Raw genomic sequence first — 21,460 nt, 5'->3', positions numbered from 1 at the left:
ACGCTTCAACGGTTTTGACAAACTGGCTTTGTACTGATGTCTGAGTTAGCTAAGTTTATTTCTAAGTAGTAACCATGACTAAGGCTGTGTTTCAATGAATGGGAGTGATTCAGTTCCTCTCATCAGGTATTTATTAAATACCTGCATTGTGTCAGGCATCGAACTGAGTGACACAGGGGGTGCTAAGGTATGTGAATCATGGCACCTGCCCTCAGGAAATGTTCAGTCCACCAGGAGGGTCATGATCCAAGATGGAGAGTTTGGTGCCTTTAACGGCGTATGTCTTAGATGTCCGTTCTCATGGTTTGTTTCTTAATATCCTCGGAGTTCTGGTGGTTTATCTTTCGTTTTTTTTTTTTTAGGAAGCAGAACTAGAGAGTAAATGTAACTATCAGTGTTTTGTCTGTTCTTAATGCCTTGATGTAAGGGAGTTGTTTTCCTCCGCTGCAGGAACTAATGGACCATTGAAGTCATGACCTGCCCTCACAAGCACCATATATGCTGTTGCCCATAGTGATGCATTTAGCGCAGGGATGGCACCTTCTGTGTCTCACTGTCTTCTCTCCATCATTTCTGGTTTTCTCCATTAGGAACAAAGTTGCCAGCATTTTCAAAGTTGTCAGCATTTATTTAAGTTTGTTGCTTCATAGGTGAAATGTGATTTGATCATTCAGGCCTTTTATCTTCTGTTTAGATTAGATGAGTTTCTATTTGCAGTTTATTCCTATTTAAATAGAGGGTACACTGTTTACAACATACCCACTTTGAATGTGTGTCAATATTGCTAAAAAGAGTGAATGTTTTTATACTTTTTTTTTCAACATAAGAATGATGGAAGTATATAATTTGCGTTATGTATATATTTTTAAAATATTTTTTGAGGAGAATAGCCACTTAATAAATACAGTACTATAAAACTTTCTTTCATTAAACTGGCTAGTAATTTAAAGCAGACCAATCAGTAACTGATACTGTATTATTTTATGGTTTCCCATTGGTTTGTTAATCACACAAGCTCACAATGTAGAGATTTAAAAAAAGTCTGGTGGACGTGGCATTCTAGGTTTGATTGCAAAAATCACTAGAAATGTCTGAATTAAGATCAGTTGTAAAAGGTGATTATGAAACAGAGAGAAAGCAACTCAGCTTTAACAACAGCAGTGCTACTGGGTCTCATTGTGGTCAAAGTACTTTATCATTATAAGGCGTTTTATTGGTCATGGTAGTTTGTATCTCACACCATAGCAGTACCACAGCCTGTCCAAATTGTCAGCCTCCCTGACTGAAAGAAAAAGCTCTTCATCCAAGAATCCTTGATTAAGTTATTTGTATCCTCACAGAGGAGAAGACATTATATTATTCTCTAGAGATAACCGAATGAACCCAATATGCCCATTGCCGTCTCATGTACACTGATGTAAAGAGTGATTTCGGTGACCAGAGGGCCTATGTAAAACACTTCCAAAATGACCCATTTTTTAAATAACACAGAATCACTCTTGAAGTGTGTTATTAACAGATTTGCAGTTGTTACCCCAGCGCTTTTTGCAAATGAGATCAGGGTGTTTCCTTTGGAAGGACACACACCTGGAAATGAAAACAATAGCCTTATGATGATAATGTGCTTTCCTTCCTTTTTTTTTTTTTTTTTTTTTTTTGTCCTTCAGCGTCATTCATCAACATATGACTGGCTAACATCATTATTAATACCTTCTTATCATTTTACAACAAGCTTTTGGAAGAAAGTGCATGGTGTCGGCTTGCTTGAAAATAACATTGCTTTGCTTGTTTCTACTACTCTATATTAGGGGAGAATTTCGATCGCCAGGCCAGCCTTCGGCGGTCTCTAATTTACACAGACACTCTGGTAAGACGACCGAAGAAAGTCAAAAGGAGAAAGACTATTACAGGAATCCCTGACAACATACAGAAGGAGCTAGGTATGGCTCATCAGAACTGTATTCCGTTGCCCCTCATTACTGCTCAGCATTACAACGCTAACCTCATCGTGGTGCTTATGAGATCAATACATTCTGATAGCCGTTTGGTGTCCCCAGAGGGACAGCTTCTCTCCTGAGTGAGGCACTGGGTGCAGGTCTTAACATCCCATGCAGATGATTTGTTGAATTTTGGTAAGAAGGTAACAGGAAGAGCTTACATGAAAACTGTTAACTGGGATGATGGAAATGTACAGTAATGTCCTCATCCCTGTGAGCCTGGCACATTGGGTATTTCCACAATGAAATTTCCCTTTCATTTAGATCTTAAGTTTTCATAAAACTGAAAACTCATTCCAGGACTTCAGATTGTGAGTATGGACTTCACTAGTCATACTGACAATGTTGGTGGCGTTTTGTCATCAAAGAGACAACAGTGTGGGGTAATTAGTAAATTTCAGTACACTAGGAAGTAGTCATTTGTGTTAGATAGTGCTTTAATGACACTTCCAGCGAAACAATTTCATAGGTTTTTGGTCAGTACTTTTCAACCTGTGATAAAAACAGAAAAAAGATACCTCCCCTTTTGGGGGGGACTAGTGGAGAGTGTTATTTACTTCATAATTCACTTATCCAAATTATTTCTGCTTATCTTTATGCTTTGGATAATCCTTTGTTTCTCTATTCACTTCTTCTCTCTGGTTTTTAATGTGCCCATCGGAAATGTCTACAGAGGCAACAGAGCCTACTGGGTCAGGGGCAGGCACTCTGACGCCAGGCTGCGTGGATTTGAACCCTAGCTCTGCCACTTACTCCCTGGGTGGCCTCAAGCTGGTTACTTTACCTCCCTGAGTCTACTTCCTCATTCAAATAATGTGGTTGGTGATGCTAACAGACAATAGAGTTGTTTGAGGACTTAATGAATTTATACAGGTGAAGAGCTTGGAGCCAGGTACTATATGTTTACTGTATGTTACATAACAGCTGCTTTTATAATTATTGTAGAGAACTTAATACTACCTGTTTTGAAATTCGCGTCTTTCTCTTCAGCCAACCTATGGAGTTACTTCCTTACCGTTACTTTCATCTGATGTTTTTACTTGTATTTACTGTTAAAGGTTATAGTCTAGAAACTCAGAATAATTATTTCTGAATGTGCCCAGGAGTCTTTGAGTCAATATGAGTCCATCCTGCCTATGGTGATCTACCTGCCACAGCACTTTGAGGTGGCTTTGCAGCTTCCAAGTGCTACAGACCTTGTTCCTGTGTGTTTTTGCCCAGTGCCCCTGCTTAAATGCCTTGTAGTAGGGACGGAAGGCTCACTCTTCTTTACCTGGTATTCTCTCTCTTACTGCCATCCAGTTTTACAGTAGGTATGCTCCATGTTCCAGACTGAAGCCACAGTGAGACAAGAATAGCGATGCTTTGCTTTTGCTCTAGGTAGTTCCAGTGACCCAGATGACACACAGGTGCCCGTCTTATTCCATAACATAGGGTCTTAGCACAAACAAAGGCAAGATTGCATCCACAGGATTCATGAAATTTGTCTTTGGTTCATGCCCCTGCATCTGCTTCCAGGTCTGGGCCAGTGCTCCCGGATCTCATTCTTTCAGACTCTTTATTATTTTTCCTCCTTTTAGGTGACAGCTAACTGATGTGAGAAACTAGTACATAACTCTTAATGTTCAGTAGATGCTTAATGGGCTAATTTCTTACAGCACCCAGGTAACATTTATATTTTCACTGATCTTGTAGGGGACATTCTTTAACCTAAAGGAGTGACTTTAAAGACAGACCCTTTGTAAGATAACAAGGTTGGTATTTCGAGGTAGTCTACATTTTAGTGGCTGTACAACCAAATAGGTAGTTTGGGATGGCTTTGTGCAAAGAGTATAAGAATAGTTTGGCCCAGGTAAAGATATACTTACACATAAGTATTCAATAGGAATTCTCTCAGTGTCTTCATTGATTTAAAATCCAATTTCTAGAACCTCAGAGATATTGAACTTTTTATCACTTTTATTACTGAACCAACCAGTATGGAGCCAATAACTCAGTTGCCTCTTTGACCTTACTAGAATGATCTGATCAGCTAGGTAAATCATGTCTTCTATAATTTTAATTTTAAATCAATGATTGATTCCCCAGGGCCCATGTTCATTTCTCTTTTGCATGTAACAAAGAAACACCAGTAATGCCGGAGGAAAGAAAACAGCTTTCTCCATATCATTGCATTGTGATTGCCAAACAGGAGACAGTTGATGTCATTTCATAGTCGATGACATAACCTGGATCCTAGTCTCAGTATCTAAGTTAGAGCTACTTAAAAAGAAAGAAAGAAAAGAAAAGAAAAACAAACAACTGTCATTGTAGAGATAAGCTTGTTGGAAGGATTGATAGAGTAAGGGAAAATAACATTTAAATACAGTAACATTTAACAGAAAATTTGGATCATATATTTTTCTTCATTTTATAACTTCTGATTGATCTTGACCTTTCTCCCCAATATTTTGTACTTACAGTGTCTGGTGTTTCAAAGCTTTGTACTACCTAACTAATGATTCTCAAAAATAGACACTTAGTATTTTCCTTAAAAATCAGTCTTTTCTAGATATGAAACGTGGGGAAGTATGGCCAAGTCAGACAAATCAGATAAAAAGAGAAGTGATTATCTGAAAAGAAAACATTCACTAGGAAAGATACTTGCTATCCAGTAGACCTTGCCCAAGTTGTTGGGGATTTGGATTTTTAAAAATCTAACCAGAGATTCTTACAGAATTAGAGAGTTGATTCTGCTTAATTCTATGCAGATTTCACTTCAGAATCCATAAATAGTGGACTCTAGAGGTGAGCCACGTTATGGTGCTAAGTCAAGGTATAATATTTACTGTTTCAAGCAGTTTGTGGCTTGTAATTTGTTGCCTTCCATTTAAATGAATCAGACAAAATTTCTAATTTTTCCTATACTCCTGCTATCTTAAATGTACATAGAAACATATTTGAACAACCCATCATGAGTTTTCATCTTCTAGAATCGGATAGGATCATTTTGTTGTTATATAATTATATTTGGCTACGGAATAGTTTGGATATCCTGGAACAATATCTCTTCCCCCAGCAGAAAAAGCTTCATTTAAAGGAATCACCTTCTTGGGGCACCTGGGTGGCTCTGTCGGTGAAGCGTTTGCCTTTGGTTCAGGTCTTGATCACAGGGTTCCTGGATCAAGCCCTGAGGAAGGCACCCTGCTCCGTGAGGAGTCTGCATCTCCCTCTCCCCTTGGCTCACTCTCTCCTTCTCTCTCTCTCTGTCAAATAAATAAAATCTTTTTTAAAAAATAAAATAAAGGAATTCCCTTCTGAATAATTATTGATAGTTTGTACTGAGAACATTAAGAAGAACATGAGACCAGACACAACTTTTTTTTTTTAAGATTTTATTTATTTATTTGACAGAGATAGAGACAGCCGGTGAGAGAGGGAACACAAGCGGGGGGAGTGGGAGAGGAAGAAGCAGGCTCATAGCAGAGGAGCCTGATGTGGGGCTCGATCCCAGAACGCCGGGATCACGCCCTGAGCCGAAGGCAGACGCTCAACCGCTGTGCCACCCAGGCGCCCCCAGACACAACTTTTTAAAAACCCACATATTAAACCTTAAATTAACTAACCTGTAGATGTCTGTCATCATTGATCACGTGTTTTTTAAAAATTGGACATCCCCTTGTAGTATTATGTAATAAGTTAAAAATACATTATTTCTTTATATTATAGTAAAATCAGATACATCCCACCAAGATTTTTAGCAGCATCTCAGAGGTCTGTATTTGTTCGCAGATCCTCTTTATAGTCTGTTTCTGTTATTTAATTCTAGTCGAGATAGCATTCATTTGTGTCCTGTAATATGCAACACTTTTTGTACTGTGAAAATATTAGAGGATCTGTTTTGGGAATAGAACTTAAGTGGTCCCTCTGATCGATGATTTGTGAGTTGTTTTTTACATGTTTTTTAAAGGTCTTCAGAAAAACATTATTTTAATAAGAAAGTTGTGCTGGACTATAGATGGTGAAGAAATGGCTATAATTCCATTTTCAGAAGCATAGAATGGTTTCATGTTCAAAATTGTTACCTAAGAGAATCGGTACATTATCGCCCTTACAGACAGTTCAAAATCTACCACTGATCTCATGCAAAAATGACGGCAATTTTGAAAGAAAAAGCTGTTAAAATCCATTGTTGAATGGAATAAGGTATCTAGAATATTTGGAGCCAAACTGGTACAAACTGATACAGCCATACAAGTCAGTTTCCCACCATCTGAAATCCCAAGTGGCAAACACTTCATCTTTTGTTTTCTTTCCTCAAAGTGGATTTTTCTCCTGCTCTTGCCCATCGGCCCACTTCCTCTCTTTCTGAGGGAGAACCTGTGTCTGTCTGTCTGTCTTCAGTGAATATGCCTGGCAGAGGGTAAGGGGAGGAAATAGATGCTCTCTGCTAAAGATAGAAGTATGAAAATATTCTCCATCATCACAAGTGAAGGAATAGGCACTTTATTCCTCAGGGGATGACATCTCCTTTGTGGTTCATATAAGAACATCACTGCCGTATTTGTAATATCCTTTGCTATTCGGATGAGCAAAAGGCTTTCTATCCAGTCAGGGACATGTAGTTAATTCATGCGGGGTAGGGAGGGAGTTCCCAGAAATCCCATCACCACCAGTGTCCTTGCCCAGATGAGCAGATGAGAGGCACTCAGCTTGCATTGCTCAGCAAAGCCCATGCTTGAGATTTTTTTTCAAGTTTTTGAAACAACGTAGAGAAAAACTGGTTATGCTGTTATTTTTCAAGATTTAATGTATCCTAATGGTTACTATGCATGAATTGATTTCTCTTTCTCTTTCTCTCTCTCTCCCTCTCCCTCTCCCTCTCCACTTTGGCTAAATTGTTGGTTTCATGATTTTTTTTCTTTTTTTTTAAAGCTTCTGTTCCTTTCTAGGTAGCTTGAAATCTGTTATCTACACTTAAGGGTTTTTTTCTCATCCATTTCCATCTCTGGCCCTTCTTCTGCCTTTTTTTTTTTTTTTTTTTTTTATTTAAACATACCTACCCTCAGTTTGGTTGTAAAGCTCCGAGAAATGAATAGCCCTAATTTGAGGAGATGCTCACTGGATCAGTTCCTGCTGCTTTTTCCCCACCAGAACACAACAGATTGCTATTGGATTTTGAATGTCACTGACAGACAGATGACAGTGGTGTAAGATGGGTAGTGAAATGTTTGCAACACAGATGGGCCTGTAAATCATTTTTTCTTAGGCTTTCCTTCTGACATAAAAAAATTAATGTAATTAACACCGTTCTATACCAACATCCCTTGTAAATGGTCTCTCTGTAGCCCTGCGATTGAACCACTCCATTCATCTGTCTCTGGGAAAGACGGTCACAGCTTGTCAGATGCTCTGCACAGTCACCTGGTGGGTGACAGGCCACCTCAAAATCTTTACCAAAAGGAGGTGGTGTGAAAAGTAACCCTTCCACAGAGCACTCAGCCTTGACCTCAAAGAGAGTGACTGAAAATTCCATATGTAGCATTTAACCTATGGGAGGATTTCAAGTACAGATCAGAAGTACATGAAATTCATAATAAAGGCTTTTACTTTAGGAGCTCTCAGTGACTATTTAAACTCTCACTCAGGTGCCTACAGGAGAAAAGAAACTAGATCAAATGCAAAAAATACATATATTTAAGTACAGCAGGGTAAGAAGGGGATGAGGGTACAGGTGATGAACTAAGATATTTTTAAATAACAAGCTTCTTTCTGCTCTATCTCCAGCATCGGGCGCTGGCCAAGATGACATTGCTGGTCACTCAGTATACGCCCCAGACCACTGCTCTACACTAGGAAGGCTTGATAGCTATCGGTCTGTTGGGCAGCGCTCAGAAACCAGGGACTCCAGCTGTCAGACCGAGGAAGTGAAAGTTGTACCACCTTCAATGAGAAGAATCAGGGCCCAGAGGGGGCAAGGCATTGCTGCTCAGATGAGCCACTTCTCAGGCTCCTCTGGGAACATGTCTGTGTTGAGCGATTCTGCGGGCATTGTGTTCCATTCTCGACTCAACAGTGATGCCGGTTTCCACAGTCTCCCACGTTCTGGGGCGAGGGCGAGTGTTCAGTCCCTTGAGCCACGCCTGGGTGCCTTGGGCCCTGCAGAAGACCTGGATAGCACTTACCCCTACCAGAGCGGTCCCCCACAAGTAGATGAAAACTTAGGACGTTTAGGAGGTGCCTCAAGGACCGCAATGCTTTTGAGGCCCAAGTCCCAGGAGCTGAGGCATTTTGAGAATATAATCAGCCCAGCATGTGTGGTCTCTCCTCATGCCACCTACTCCACCAGCATCATCCCAAATGCCACACTCTCTTCCTCTTCGGAGATGATGATTATTCACACTGCTCAGAGTTCAGGACAGCTGGACAGTAAAATTACCAGTTCCTCTTCATACACAAAGGTAAAATCCAGAGACCAGCTCCTCTCCAGGCATGCTAGTAAAGAGGATCATCAGTCTCCCAGTGGTACCTGGATGGAGGGTCACCCCGGCGTTCTCTCACAGGCCTTAGATCCCCATCCCCCCGGTGCAACCACGCTCTTGTCCCTCTGTGACTCAGAGGTCTCTCTAAATACTCCAGCAAATCGGGAGAATGGATCCCAAGCCATGAGCTATAACTATAAAAACAACCTGAGCTCCCCAGTGCACGCCCAGGATGTGGATGGCAAGAGCGAGTCCAGTCATTCAGGAGGCACGGGGCCTGGCAGCTCAGAGCCCTGGGAATACGGTGCCTCCAGTAACGGGCAGGCATCCCCACTGAAAGCACACTTGGCAACTCCTGGCCACTCCCCTCCCGGAAGTAACGTGAGCAGCGGCAGTCTGGACCAAACATCCACCAAAGAAGATGCCAGGTCCCTGTATTCAGAGGAGCACGATGGCTACTACATGGCTATGCACCCCGGCCCGGGACACGGATCTGGAAGCCAGTACAGTAGCGATGGCTTCGGGAACCCCAGGCACAGTGTGGTCAATGTTTTTGATGGGAGAGCTCAGAAAAATCAGGGGGACCGGTCACATTACCATGACAAGTCCCTTTCGCGAAACATCTCTTTGAAGAAAGCGAAGAAGCCACCTCTGCCACCCTCTCGGACAGACTCCCTGCGCAGGATTCCCAAGAAGGGCATCCAGTCCAACGGGCAGGCGCTGAACGAGAGCCTGATCGCCTCGCTCCAGCACTCGCTGCAGCTGAACCTCCCGGGCAAGGGCGGCAGCTCGCCCTCCCAGAGCCCCTGCAGTGACTTCGAAGAGCCCTGGCTGCCTCGCTCCCGCAGCCAGAGCACCGTGAGCGCGGGCAGCAGCATGACCTCGGCCACCGCCCCCAATGTCTACTCCCTGTGCGGGGCCACGCCGTCGCAGAGCGACACAAGCAGCGTCAAGTCCGAGTACACGGACCCTTGGGGTTACTACATTGACTACACAGGCACGCAGGAAGACCCCGGGAACCCCAGCGGGGGCTGCTCGGCCGGCAGCGGGGTGCCGGCGGGAAACGGGCCAGTCCACCATGTCCAGGAGGGAGCCAGGACCGTGTTGCCCCAAGTGCCTGGTGGCTCCGTCAAACCAAAGATCACATCGCCGGAGAAGTCCCACAGAGTCACTTCTCCGTCCAGTGGGTATTCCAGCCAGTCGAATACACCCACAGCACTCACCCCTGTGCCTGTGTTTTTAAAATCAGCGTCACCAGCAAACGGGAAGGGGAAGACCAAGCCCAAGGTGCCAGAAAGGAAGTCCTCTCTGATATCGTCAGTGTCCATCTCCTCATCGTCCACGTCTCTGTCTTCCAATACTTCCACGGAAGGAAGCGGGACAATGAAGAAGCTGGATTCGGTGCTGGCCTCTCCCCTTGCTGCTGTTCCATCCCCTTCTCTTCCCTCACCATGTCCAGTGGACAAGTCCCCTTTTCTTCCTCCTCCCCCACCATTAGTAGATTCCCCCGACGGCTCTCTGCCTCAGTCTCCCCTCTTCCCCCCTCCACCACCAGAAGTTCTCACTCCCTTCTCTCCCCCCACCAGCGCGTGCTTTCCTCCTCCCCCCAGGGCACTTAGCCCCCTTACTCTGTGTGCACCTGCCTCCCTGCCGCCTCCCCCCACTTCCGTACCCTCCTCAGCTCCCCCGCCTGCCCCACCCCTTGACCCCAAATGGATGAAAGATGCCAGGCCTTCTTTCAAAAAATCTGGCCAGTCAGAGTGCTCCCGGGAGGCCTTTCGGCAGCCTTCTAACAAGGAGGAGGGCAGCAGACCCCCCATGCCCCTGATAACCACTGAAGCATTGCAGATGGTACAGTTGAGGCCCGTAAAAAAGAACTCAGGAACCGAGCAAGCACTGTTATATGAACAAGTATCTCAGGAAAAACTAACTCCGGTTGTTCCCCAGTATCATTTAAAGCCATCTGCTTTCTTGAAATCCCGAAATAGCATAAATGAAATGGAGAGTGAAAGCCAGCCTGCCTCTGTGACAAGCTCGCCGCCGACTCCTGCCAAGAGCTTGAGTCAGGGTCACCAGGACGGTGCGGCCGAGCGTGGCCTTGCAAGCCGCAGCCCGGGCAGCACCGGCGAGGCAGAGGCTGGGCCCGGCCCCAGGGCCACCCCGCTCCAGGAGCCCCCCGGCCCTTCACCCAGCAGGAAGCCACCCCCCATTTCCAAGAAGCCCAAACTGTTCCTCGTGGTGCCACCTCCGCAGAGAGATTTCACAGTGGAGCCCGCGGAGAACGTGAGTGGAGCATCCCCTAGCCCCACGCAGGGAGAAGCAACAGAGAGTTGTAGAGCCAGGGCTGGTGCCGAGGAGCCGGGCTCTGGCAGCCCGGTCCTTGAGGGAGGAGCTGCAGGATCCGCGTCCCCGGGTGGAGTGAAAGCCGATGTCCCCATGGTGCAGCCCGATGTCTCGCCAGCCCCCTCGCAGGAGGAGCCAGGTGCCGAGAACAGTACAGACGGTGGAGGCAACGTGGAGAGCTGCCTGTCTCTACAGGACGGAGGGCGTGAGTATGCTTTTCTTTCTCATTCCCCTCCAACCACAGGCAGCCGAGGCAGAAGAGAGGGCTAGTGCGTGTTCCTGGGAAAGCCAGCAGCATGTGGGCTGCCCGTGCTGCCTCACACTTAGGTTACCAACTTGGCATTTTATGAAATTAAAAAAAAATCTAGATGTCAGGATATTGCTTACTGAACGTCAGGAGACAGAGGGGTAGGGTGGTCTGCAGCAGACAGGGTATTAAATGGCAATGAGTAGTCATCTCCCTTCTAGAGAGCTGCAAAGAAATGTTACAACAAAATTTAGGAGAGATTCAGTAGTTCTAGACTTCAGCCCAAAAGAATGAGCTTTGGCTCTTGCGATCAATGAGGAGCAAACGACAGACCGCGCTGCCTGTCCTACGGCTCTTACTTTATCAGGAGTGGCAGGGACAGCATATCGGGAAGCCTGGCTGAAGACTGGAATTCAAGTCACTTGTGTGCCCTGTGTGTGTCTGTTTGCTCCTCTGTAGCTGGGGTGCCAGAGCCCGACACAGCTGGCTCTTCCTCGGAGGCCGGTGACTTCCTTAGGGAAGAGGGGAGTGATGAGGTGATGACCCCCAGTAGACCCCGGACCACAGAAGACCTCTTTGCAGCTATTCACAGGTATATCCAAAACTCCTTCCCCTTAATTGTGATGAGCTTTACAAGTCCGCCTTTCTAAATGGTTCCTCAGTTTGTCTTCCTCGCGTTTTTTTTCTGTCACGCATTAGCTTGATCATTTATTTTTAGTGTGTTTCTGTATTTTTATTTCCTCTGACTCCCAATTTCTGTTTTACTTTGTTCCACCGATTTTTACGATGACGTGGGGGACAGAGACTCCATGTGGTGCCTTCTGCTCGGCATTGCGCTTGCTGGCAAGAAAATGCAATGTGTCAGTCATATGACGGCGTGTTTACAAGACCTGGATTAGAGCAGCCGGTAGTCCAGTCCAGAATGGGTGATGCTGTGTTTTGTGGACATGAGATACACAGACCCGCTCTACAGGACTTTTTTCCTAGGGTTGTTTTTATTATTCTTTTTATTTTACAAAATTTCAGGGGGTTTTAGTGCCGTTGTCTTCGGCTACTTAAATGTTTCAATACAAGAGTACCATCTTTTCAAAGCAGGAGCAGAAGGAATTAATTTGTTTGTTCGTGTATACTGTTAGTGCCATCTACTGGCTTGAGAAATTGTTGGGTTTTTAAAAAAATAGAGTAAATTTTTCAACGTAACTGCCTGAACTGTTGTTACACTTTTTACATGGGGTCACCTTAGAGAACGAATATGATTTAGCACGAAAACTATATATATTACCTTTTTTTCTGGTTGTAAACAGCCTGTATTCACAACAGTGTCATTGTAAGAATAGGTAAGATTGTATATGGGCAAGTACTTTCAGCCACAGTGCTATATAAACCCTTTGCTTCCTTCTCGACTTCTTTACCACAGTATTTTCAGATAATTCTTATGAATGTCCATATGCTGCTAAGGCCTGTATACTGTGCTGAATGGAGGTCCCTTTTCTCCTGCCTGAAACACAGATTTCCTATAAAATCATTTGATTCTCTGTGTAAATAACCTTGTGTCAGGACTGTTTTCCCAGTTCTTGGAATCTAACTGAAAAGGCTGTTGCGTGAGATGAAAAGCATAGGGCTGTCCTTATTTGAAATCCCCCATGCAGCATATAAATATCTAACTTGAGTGGGGGAGGGGAGGAACCAAGCTGGGGGATTAGGTGTTTGTCAAGAATTTTGTTCTTTACCTCTTGGCTCTAGTATTGGTATGATATCCCCAAAGACCCAAAAGACTGCCTCTTTAACAGCGTCTGACTGGTATCTCTGATCTCATTAGAAGTAAAGAGGTAAATGGTAGCCCTCCTTCCTGATGGCTCAGTAAAATTAAAGAGGGCACATGGTAGGATGAGCACTGGGTGTTACATCCAACTAATGAATCATTGAACACTGTATCAAAAACTAATGATGTACTATACCTTGGCTAATTGAATTTAAATTAAAAAATCAGTCAAATAAGAAAAAAGTAACAGGTAGCTACTTACGAAGTTATTTCTGAAAACAGTGAAATGAAAATGCTGCATCCTTTGAAACCAACTTCAGTGGCAGTTCTAGAGGTTTACACAGATGTTTCTAACTCTAACCATGCTAGACACATAATAAGCACTCAATAAATATTTTCTGAATTAAATGAAACCCATTGGAATTTAACTCTTAGGAATTCTTCCAAGACTCGACGTCTTTCATTTAGTGTGGAATGCGCTGGGTTGCTAACCGTGTGGGCATATATATTTATAGTAGCAGTCCACGGAGAAGCCGCGGTGCTCGTTGCTCTGTGTGCTAAATACTTGGTCTCGGTGAGGAACCCAGCTGTTGCGCGGCCAAGTTACTATGTGCTTTTCTGAAAAATATGCCAAAGGTCGCTTCCATATTTTACTTTGGGAAGCTTCTTAAGGAACTGAGAAATTTGTGGTTGCTCCCGCTAGTGAATTCTGTCTACTGCAGATGTGGGAATCAGCCAGTCTCTGTTACTCTGTGTACATGCGATAGAAATAAAGGCCAAGTAGGGTATGGATCGCAAAGAGAGCAAGGACACCTGCTAATTTTTGTGTTAGCATTGATAATGGGTTAGCAGACATCAGAAAAATCCATCTGAAGTCTGTGATTTTTAGGGCTTTGTTTTAGTTTATATTCTTTAGCACCTAAGCTAATAATTTAAAAGAAAGAGTATCTAAACCGCACCACAGCTTTCAAATTTTATAATGCAAATTAATTCACTTCAGATTTAAAGCCAGATGGAAAATGTAGAACACCAGTTGAGGTGTGAAATTTTTATATTTATTGAAGTAATTAGTTTTCAAGCCAGTGTTAACTGTTTGAGCACTTTTTATAGCCATCTTCTTTAGAAATACACACACTCTGTGTGTGTGTGTGTGTGTTGTGTGTATACACACACGTACGTAAACGCAGAGAATTCATATGTTTAGATTTAATTCTCATTGGGGGGGGCAGCTGCTCTTGAGAAATAACGAAACTTTTATAAATTCCCATCTCCTCTCTTCATTTGAAATCCATAGTAAAAGACTGTAACTTGAATCAAGTGTAGCCATGGCTTGATGTGTGGATCTCAGCACACCCTCACCTTTTAAAAACCAACCAAAAAATGAGGCTACAAAGCAGTCCCTGCGAGAATCAGATGAACAGAGCTGCTCTTGGGAAGGAACCACTAGAGGCTGTGAGGGCGTGCAGTGTCGGAGCAAAGTTCTGGTTTGAAGCTGTGTGGCTTCGCTCCTTGGCCTCAGTTACCTTCTCTGGTCAGACCACATGAGCTGAAGGCATTTCCAGCTCTGAGATCCTGAGATGTTGTTATTTCTGGGGTTTCTGTCGGCTGGTCATTAATGTATTCCAGAGCGCCGCTCTTTGTTGACAACGGAGCAGAGCCATTGACCCAAAGTCTCGGAGGCCAGGCTCTGCAGGCTCAAAGGGGCTGGTGGCACATCAGCTCTGGCCACCCTTCAGACTTTGTTTTCAGTCCTCACCACTTCCTGTCTTCTGCTCTGGGAGCTTCTTTTTGGCCAGAAGCATGGACAGGACTCAGGGAGCACTGACCAGGGCAGCCAGGAGGGGCCCGTCCTCCCCTGTGCCTTGCTGTGTAGGCCAGGTCAAAACAGCACTGAAGCCTGGCCTGGTGGCAGGAGGGAAGAACTATTTCCATAAAGGACATCCTCCATGCCTGACACTTCATGGCTGTTATTTGCCTTCATTTTTATTGATAAAGTGTGAGCTCTCTACTGTCATTTCCCTTTCCAGATACGAGACTGGATCAGAAACTTTAGCTTGCCCAAGGTTACAGAGCAAGGACGCTCTAATGTGGGATTTAACCCAGGTCTTTGTGACTCCAGAGGTTCTTTATCTTACTGAATCCTCCCCAACCTGTGAGGTTAGTGTCCGCGCCCCCGTTTTGCAAGCACGAAAGCTAAGTTGCAGCGTAGATGAGCAGCTTGCCCGGGGTCGCACCGCTAGAAGTTGGTAGTGCTCAAATTCAGTTCTTCATTTGTCTATTTAATAGCACCCTCTTTACCTTTCCCTGCTGCATACTCTAGAATTTTATAGCAAACAGAGAGAGATCTTTATTAAACGTACCGAGTTTCCTTAAAGCACCTGCACTTCGCCGAGAGATTCCTTGCAGACCAAGTTGTTACTATGGGCCCCTTGGCTCATCTGCTTTATTACCCTTGAGTCACTCTCAGTACAAAAGCCATGGAACAGTGAGGTTTTTAGAGCCTGAGGATAAGAAACACCTCCAAGAAGCACTTTACTTTCCCTAAAGGCCCCTCCTCTTTCACATTCCACCCACATTCCTTAGATATTCTTGATGGGTTAGAGGTTTTCCGAAGTCAGTCCGGCAACAGGATGTGGTGTGGAAGGTTCGTTCAGTCTTGTTTTCTGGAAAACTGGATTTCGAAAAGTTGGACATATGGTCTAGTCAGAGCCAAGGAAGACTAATTTTATGTCAAACTCTAGAATGACTAAGAATACAGAGTTGTACGGTTGTTCTAGAACCTGAGGGGGGGCTTACCTCAGGATAGGGGATATTCCGGGGGTTTGGCCTATCTATGAGCCAAGGGCTAGCACCAAACAAGAAAAGATAGAGTAGAAAAAGGGGTGGTCAGCACTGAAATGCTCTCAGAATCAGTGCACTATAGGAGAGTTAGATAAAATATGACAATCATTAGAAACTTTTGAAGTGATCCTCACCAAAATAAGTTAATATGATATCTGAGACTGGTTTCAAAATAATCCAGTGAGGGTGGAGATGCAGGCAAGATGGCCGTGAGTTCATCATCATCGTAGCTGGGTCAGGGGCTCACAGGATAATAACAATGAACTATTAAAGTAACTCTTAATAGTGACTGACATCCCGTGGCCCACTGGGAATTGACCTTTATCTTAATGGTATTAAATCTCAGATCCAAGAGGAAAGTCCTTGGCCGGAAAGATTCCGATGACGATCACGCCCGAAATCATTCTCCCTCCCCTCCAGTGACACCCACCGGTGCTGCTCCCAGCCTGGCGTCCCCAAAGCAGGTGGGGTCGATTCAGAGAAGTGTCCGTAAGAGCAGCACCAGCAGCGACAACTTCAAAGCTCTGCTGCTAAAAAAGGGGAGTCGGTCGGACACCAGCGCACGCATGTCTGCAGCCGAGATGCTGAAGAACACAGACCCTAGGTTCCAGAGGTCAAGGTCAGAGCCTTCACCAGACACCCCGGAGAGCCCATCAAGCTGCTCCCCAAGCAAGAACAGAAGGGCCCAGGAGGAGTGGGCCAAGAACGAAGGCTTGATGCCTCGGAGCCTGTCCTTTTCGGGCCCCAGGTACGGCCGCAGTCGAACGCCACCTTCCGCGGCCAGCAGCAGGTACAGCGTGCGGAACCGGATCCAGAGCAGCCCCATGACCGTCATCTCGGAGGGCGAAGGGGAGGCCATGGAGCCTGTGGACAGCAGGGCTCGCTGGGCCCTGGGCGCTGCAAGGGGGTGTTCCCTGGATGGACTAGTGGGGGGTGAGACGGACAAGGGCAGCCTGCTGTGTGGCGGGGAGCCCGCCACCTCGCTGCCAGTACAGGGTCCTGGCCCCGCAGACGGGACCGTCGGCGCCCAGGGCACAGATCCAGCACAACAGTGTGGAGGTCCTGTGCAGGGAGAGAGCTAGGGACAAGAACGCGAATCTCCCAGGTAACACGAGGGAGGCGCCCGACGCGTGGCTCTAGGAAAGCCTGACCGGTACCTTCCCTGCCTTGCCCATGGATCCCACTCAGCGTGCATGCTGAGGGCTCGGGCGCCGCCAGCCGGGCAGCGGAAGGCCAGCATCACGCGGGACCCACGTGGCACTTGGCCTGTGGCTTAAAAGCAAGTAGAAGCTTAACTTCTGAAAGTGCTTCCTGGGGAAGATTTTTTTTTCCTTTTTTTTCCCCCTAAATGCTGGGTGTGTGTCTGTGTGGAGGGGTCTGTGTGTGTGTGTGCATTTTGAACACTTTTTATGTTTAAAAAAATACACACACATACAGCATGTACAGACGTAGGAGAAGGAAACACAGGCTGGGCAGAGTAATGGAGTCTTCTGGATGAGGTGGTCATAATTGAAGAAGGGAGAGAGAGAACCGTTCCTTCTATGGAGAGGGGCCGATGTGCGGGTGCCACCGCAGAGGACACGTGGGTGTGGGCCCCGGTGTGCTTTGGAGGTGAGCCGTGTCGTGATTAACCCAAAACGATGGGAAAGGGCTAACTGACTGGTTCAGGTACTTTTTTTGGGGGGGGGCGGGGGGGAGGAAAGGCTTTGTTTCTTTCTTGTGAAAATGGCAAGCCTGCGGAGGTGGCGTGCTGTGGGTCGGAGCCTGCTGCTTTGCAGCACAGACACACAACTCCCAGCCTGACTTTGAGACACGTGGGTCCTTCTGTACCGCGGTTCCTCCTGGAGCAGCAGCGGAGGTTTCGTCCGAGCAACGACGGTGCGCACGGTCAGAGAGGGTGAGCGAGGAGGGGGCACGTGGTACCCTGCTGGAAGCTGTTTCCTGCTTATTCAATGAAATTATTTTTCAGAATTAAATTTGAAAACTTGCACTACAGAACTGTGGGTAGAGATTTTCCTTTTACGACTGTTTTTACCAGAGTTTAAACTTCCATTTGGCAACTTCTTATCATTTGAAATGTCAACATTTGCTAACTTTTGGATATCCTTTTGGTTACACCAAAGAAAAAGGTATGGCTATTTTTCCTTGAACTGCCTACAGTATCATGTCCTCATTTAGAAAGGTTTATCAGAATCGATTATCTGTTATCTTAACTTTGAAGAAAATGCTGAATAGCTCTTGTTAGTCAAATAAACTAATACAAATTGGCAGGGCTTGGCTATTAATTAGCCCTGGGAAATGAGTTTTTAGATTAAAAAGATTTTTTGCATCATTTGGTTTGTGAGTTTTATATTTTTTATAAAGAATTGAGTTGGCTAATTACCTTCTAATCTTCTCCAGTTAGAATTTTAATACTTTCAGGCATGGGAGAAAAGTGTGTGAAGTATTTATTTTTATGTCCTATTCTTGTGACCTCCTTTTCCCCGCTTCCTCCCAGCTGATGTGTACGTAGACTCCTATATTTGTTGGCTAAATAAAACAAGTCTTGTCTTCTTCATTTGAAGGACCTGAGAGGACAATACTGAGACTCTTGGCCAATGTACAATGCAGCTGCCAGTGGTCATCTTTTTTGGTATAAAAATATCATCGAAAAGTTGGACTGCCCAGGCCAGATTTTCAGAGGGGTTGTTAGACATTACAACTTTAGATACCCATTTTAGACACATCTTTGAGACAAAAACAAACCTAAAGAATTAAGACTTCTTCCATTCTCTGAAGAAAACAAAACACTTCTTTTCACACAACCAGAAATCAAGACCTAACATTCGCCTGAAGGCTAAAGGACTTTTTACCATTCGGAGCAATTGTCTACCACATTGGGCACAAGGATCTTTTCTTCTAAACTTTAGAAAAGTGGTGTTGGCTTTTGAGTGTGAAATCTTCTCATAGCTCCCTAAACGAGATGAGAATGTACGTGACTACCAGGAACCCTTAACTTAATATATAAATCATTTATGTTGAAGGTATAAAGTAAACAACATCAAAACTAATTATGAAAGTATTAAACCCATTTTTAAAGAAGAAAATATTAGGTTTTAAAATTTGCTTTGAATAAAACAATTGTAAAGTAAATATTTGAACGTTATTTCTTTTTGTTTGTACATGTATTTTTGAATAATAAGATGGGTCTCCTTTCACGGAACTGTTGAGTGCTTTGCAGGATAGAAACAGAACAGCAGTGAAGACCAGAAGGCGCCTGTGGGAGGTGGGGACCCAACAGAGAGGAGATAGAACATCGCAGACACTGTGGATGGCGCCGTCTAAAAGGACGTATGGAAAAACAACTCTGAACAATGTCCTATGGACTCTTGAATAAAAAATGAATAGTGTATTGACTGATAGTTCAGGTGATGTGGCATGTGGAGAGCTGCGAGAACTTTTCACAGGCATGCATGAAATACAGGGAGACAATCTAGACTCACCCCGAAACATACGGCGTCTTTAGCTTTGTTGAGGTATTCCTCTGTGAGGACTCACTGCTGTTAACAGACCATATCATCTTTAAAAATTCAGTGAGTGTAGACGGGTGACCCTTCCTTATACCCTGAGACTGCAAGTGCCAGATGATCATAGGCAGAAGCCCTGGGGAGAAACTATTTCCACCTTATTTTTCCTGAGAGTTGGGGGAGAGAGAAATGACCACATGGTCTGCCAGTGGGAAGACACCTCAACTTTGGTCTGATTTCTGCCCTCCTCCTTCTGAAGAATGTTGATCAAAACTGTGGGGATGTGAGTATATTCGTTCGGGAAGTCACAATGACAAGGGGAAGAAAGGAGGCATTTCCGCAGCTCGATCTTCTTCCCCCTCACCCCCCACCCAGCACTGTCCCCGGCTCTGTGATGGGCATCCTGGTAGGACCGGTGAAGCATGGGATTGGCTTTATTGGTTCTGCCTTAATGTGTTTTCAGCACGTTAACTGAAGGTGAATAATCGTTTATGTTACTGAGATTCCATCATGAAATGAGTACAACAGGATAATATACTTGGGTAGATACTAGGATATTATCAGGGGACAGGGTTGGTAGGAGGGTCTTTTGAACAAAACATGGGCCTGACTCTTGAGGTCCGTTTGATTCTTGAGGCCTGTTTTTCTTTAATAAGCTGTTCAGTTACTGTAGTATATTCCTTCAGTGAGCTGCTCTAAACTACCTTCTACTCAGGCCAGCCTTTACTCATAGAAAAGGACTAGAGTAATCCGTAGTCATTTGTTTGGCAATGAAAAAGAGCCCTTTATTACAGGCTTCCAATGTGCTAGGGAAAGATGAGGGAGTCCTAAGGTTAAAAAATGTGGCTGAGAGGCTTTAGATCTAGCGAAAAAGACACGCAAACTGCGAACTGTCCTGTAAACTGTCAGAATAGACTAAAAGGAAGGCATGCTGGGCTCCGCAGCAAACCCTGTTGGGACCCAGCCTGCTGTGTGTGCTCCTTTACCGTTGGAACACCTGACATTGACTCAGGCTGGCTATGCACCCAACCAGAGCACTACACCTCACAGCCTCCACTCTAGGCAGGAGGACACAGTTCTGGCCGATGAGACATGAGCAGTAGTCTGGAAATCTCCAGGAAGGTTGCTGATACAGAGCCAGCCCCGTCCCTCGGGGCTTCCTTTCTCCTATTTCTCCCTGAATGAATGGGAGGCTAGAAGAGGAGCCGTACTCTTCCAACCTTTTAGCACCGATGGGTTGAAAGCCACGTGTTGTGGAAGGTGGAGAAGAAAGGAGCCCGGTCCATTGATTACCTCTAGAGCCACTGCACCAGCCTTGGGCTGTCTACCTCCAGGCACGCTGGGTAAGTCATTTTTCACTCACTCGCAGTTGAGGGATAAGGTTCTCAGAGGAGGGTGTCCATGCTTTTGCTTTTTTTTTTTTTTTAAGATTTTCTTTTTAAGTCCTCATGCCCGTTGTGGGGTTCGAACTCTTGAGTGAGCCAGCCAGGTGCGCCAGGTGTCATTGCTTTTGACTAGGTAGATGAGGGGAGGGATTGATGACGTACCTGAACTAAGACGTTATGGATAAGCAGGGGAGGCTGGCAGAAGGACACTCCAAATGGAGGGGATAGCATGAGCAAAGACACAGAGCCCAAGTGTTTAGAGGAAGCCATGTAGCTAAAATGTCTCTGGAAATACATAGTAGGACATGAGACTGGAAATGTCATCTCCGGCAAGAATGTAGAGGGCCTGGGATGCCCTCCCAAGGAATTTGGGTTTTGTTCTATAGTATTGGGAAACAGTGAAGGTTTTATAAGAAGAATGGTATGACCTGGCTTGGTTCTTTGCGTTCTAAAGTCACACTCTTCCTTGTTGACTATATCTAATCCCATAGCATTAAAAATACATATGTGTGTGTGTGTGTATACACATACATACATACATATGTGTGTGTGTGTGTGTGTGTGTGTGTGTGTGTGTGTATATATATATACTGGGAACTCCTGAGCATCCGTCCTCACTTCCTCTGTGAGCTCCAGATGAGTGTACCTGTTACCTACTCAAAATCTGCATTAAAGGTGTTTTAAACTTAGTATCTCAAAGTCATACTCCTGCCCCCCACACTTACACACATCTCTACCTTATCCATTAACAGCATCACACAATGGCTCAGGCCCCAAATCTAGGCTCCTCCTGGCGGCCTGTCTCCTTTTCACCCACGTCATCACACAATGGCTCAGGCCCCAAATCTAGGCTCCTCCTGGCGGCCTGTCTCCTTTTCACCCACGTCTAAACCCTAAGCAAGTCCTGTCAACCATACT

General features: G+C 45.0%; 1 protein-coding gene across 1 annotated transcript in view; it reads left to right on the top strand.

The window, feature by feature from the left end:
• The window catches only part of NHSL1 (NHS like 1), an 81,684-nt gene extending 63,701 nt beyond the window's left edge, over positions 1-17,983 (top strand). Inside the window, exons 5-8 of the mRNA XM_040627492.1 lie at positions 1,809-1,940; positions 7,764-11,006; positions 11,508-11,640; positions 15,998-17,983. Of these exons, the coding sequence (XP_040483426.1) occupies positions 1,809-1,940; positions 7,764-11,006; positions 11,508-11,640; positions 15,998-16,733 (4,244 nt within the window). The 3' untranslated portion in view covers positions 16,734-17,983. The remainder of the gene's footprint in view (positions 1-1,808; positions 1,941-7,763; positions 11,007-11,507; positions 11,641-15,997) is intronic.
• Positions 17,984-21,460: the final 3,477 nt, after the last annotated feature.

This window comes from Ursus maritimus, unplaced genomic scaffold (genome assembly GCF_017311325.1).
Source record: "Ursus maritimus isolate PB19 unplaced genomic scaffold, ASM1731132v1 scaffold_13, whole genome shotgun sequence".
NCBI classification, from domain to species: Eukaryota; Metazoa; Chordata; class Mammalia; order Carnivora; family Ursidae; genus Ursus; species Ursus maritimus.
The sequence above is the reverse complement of the archived record's forward strand: the minus strand, read 5'-3'. Positions and strand labels throughout refer to the sequence as shown.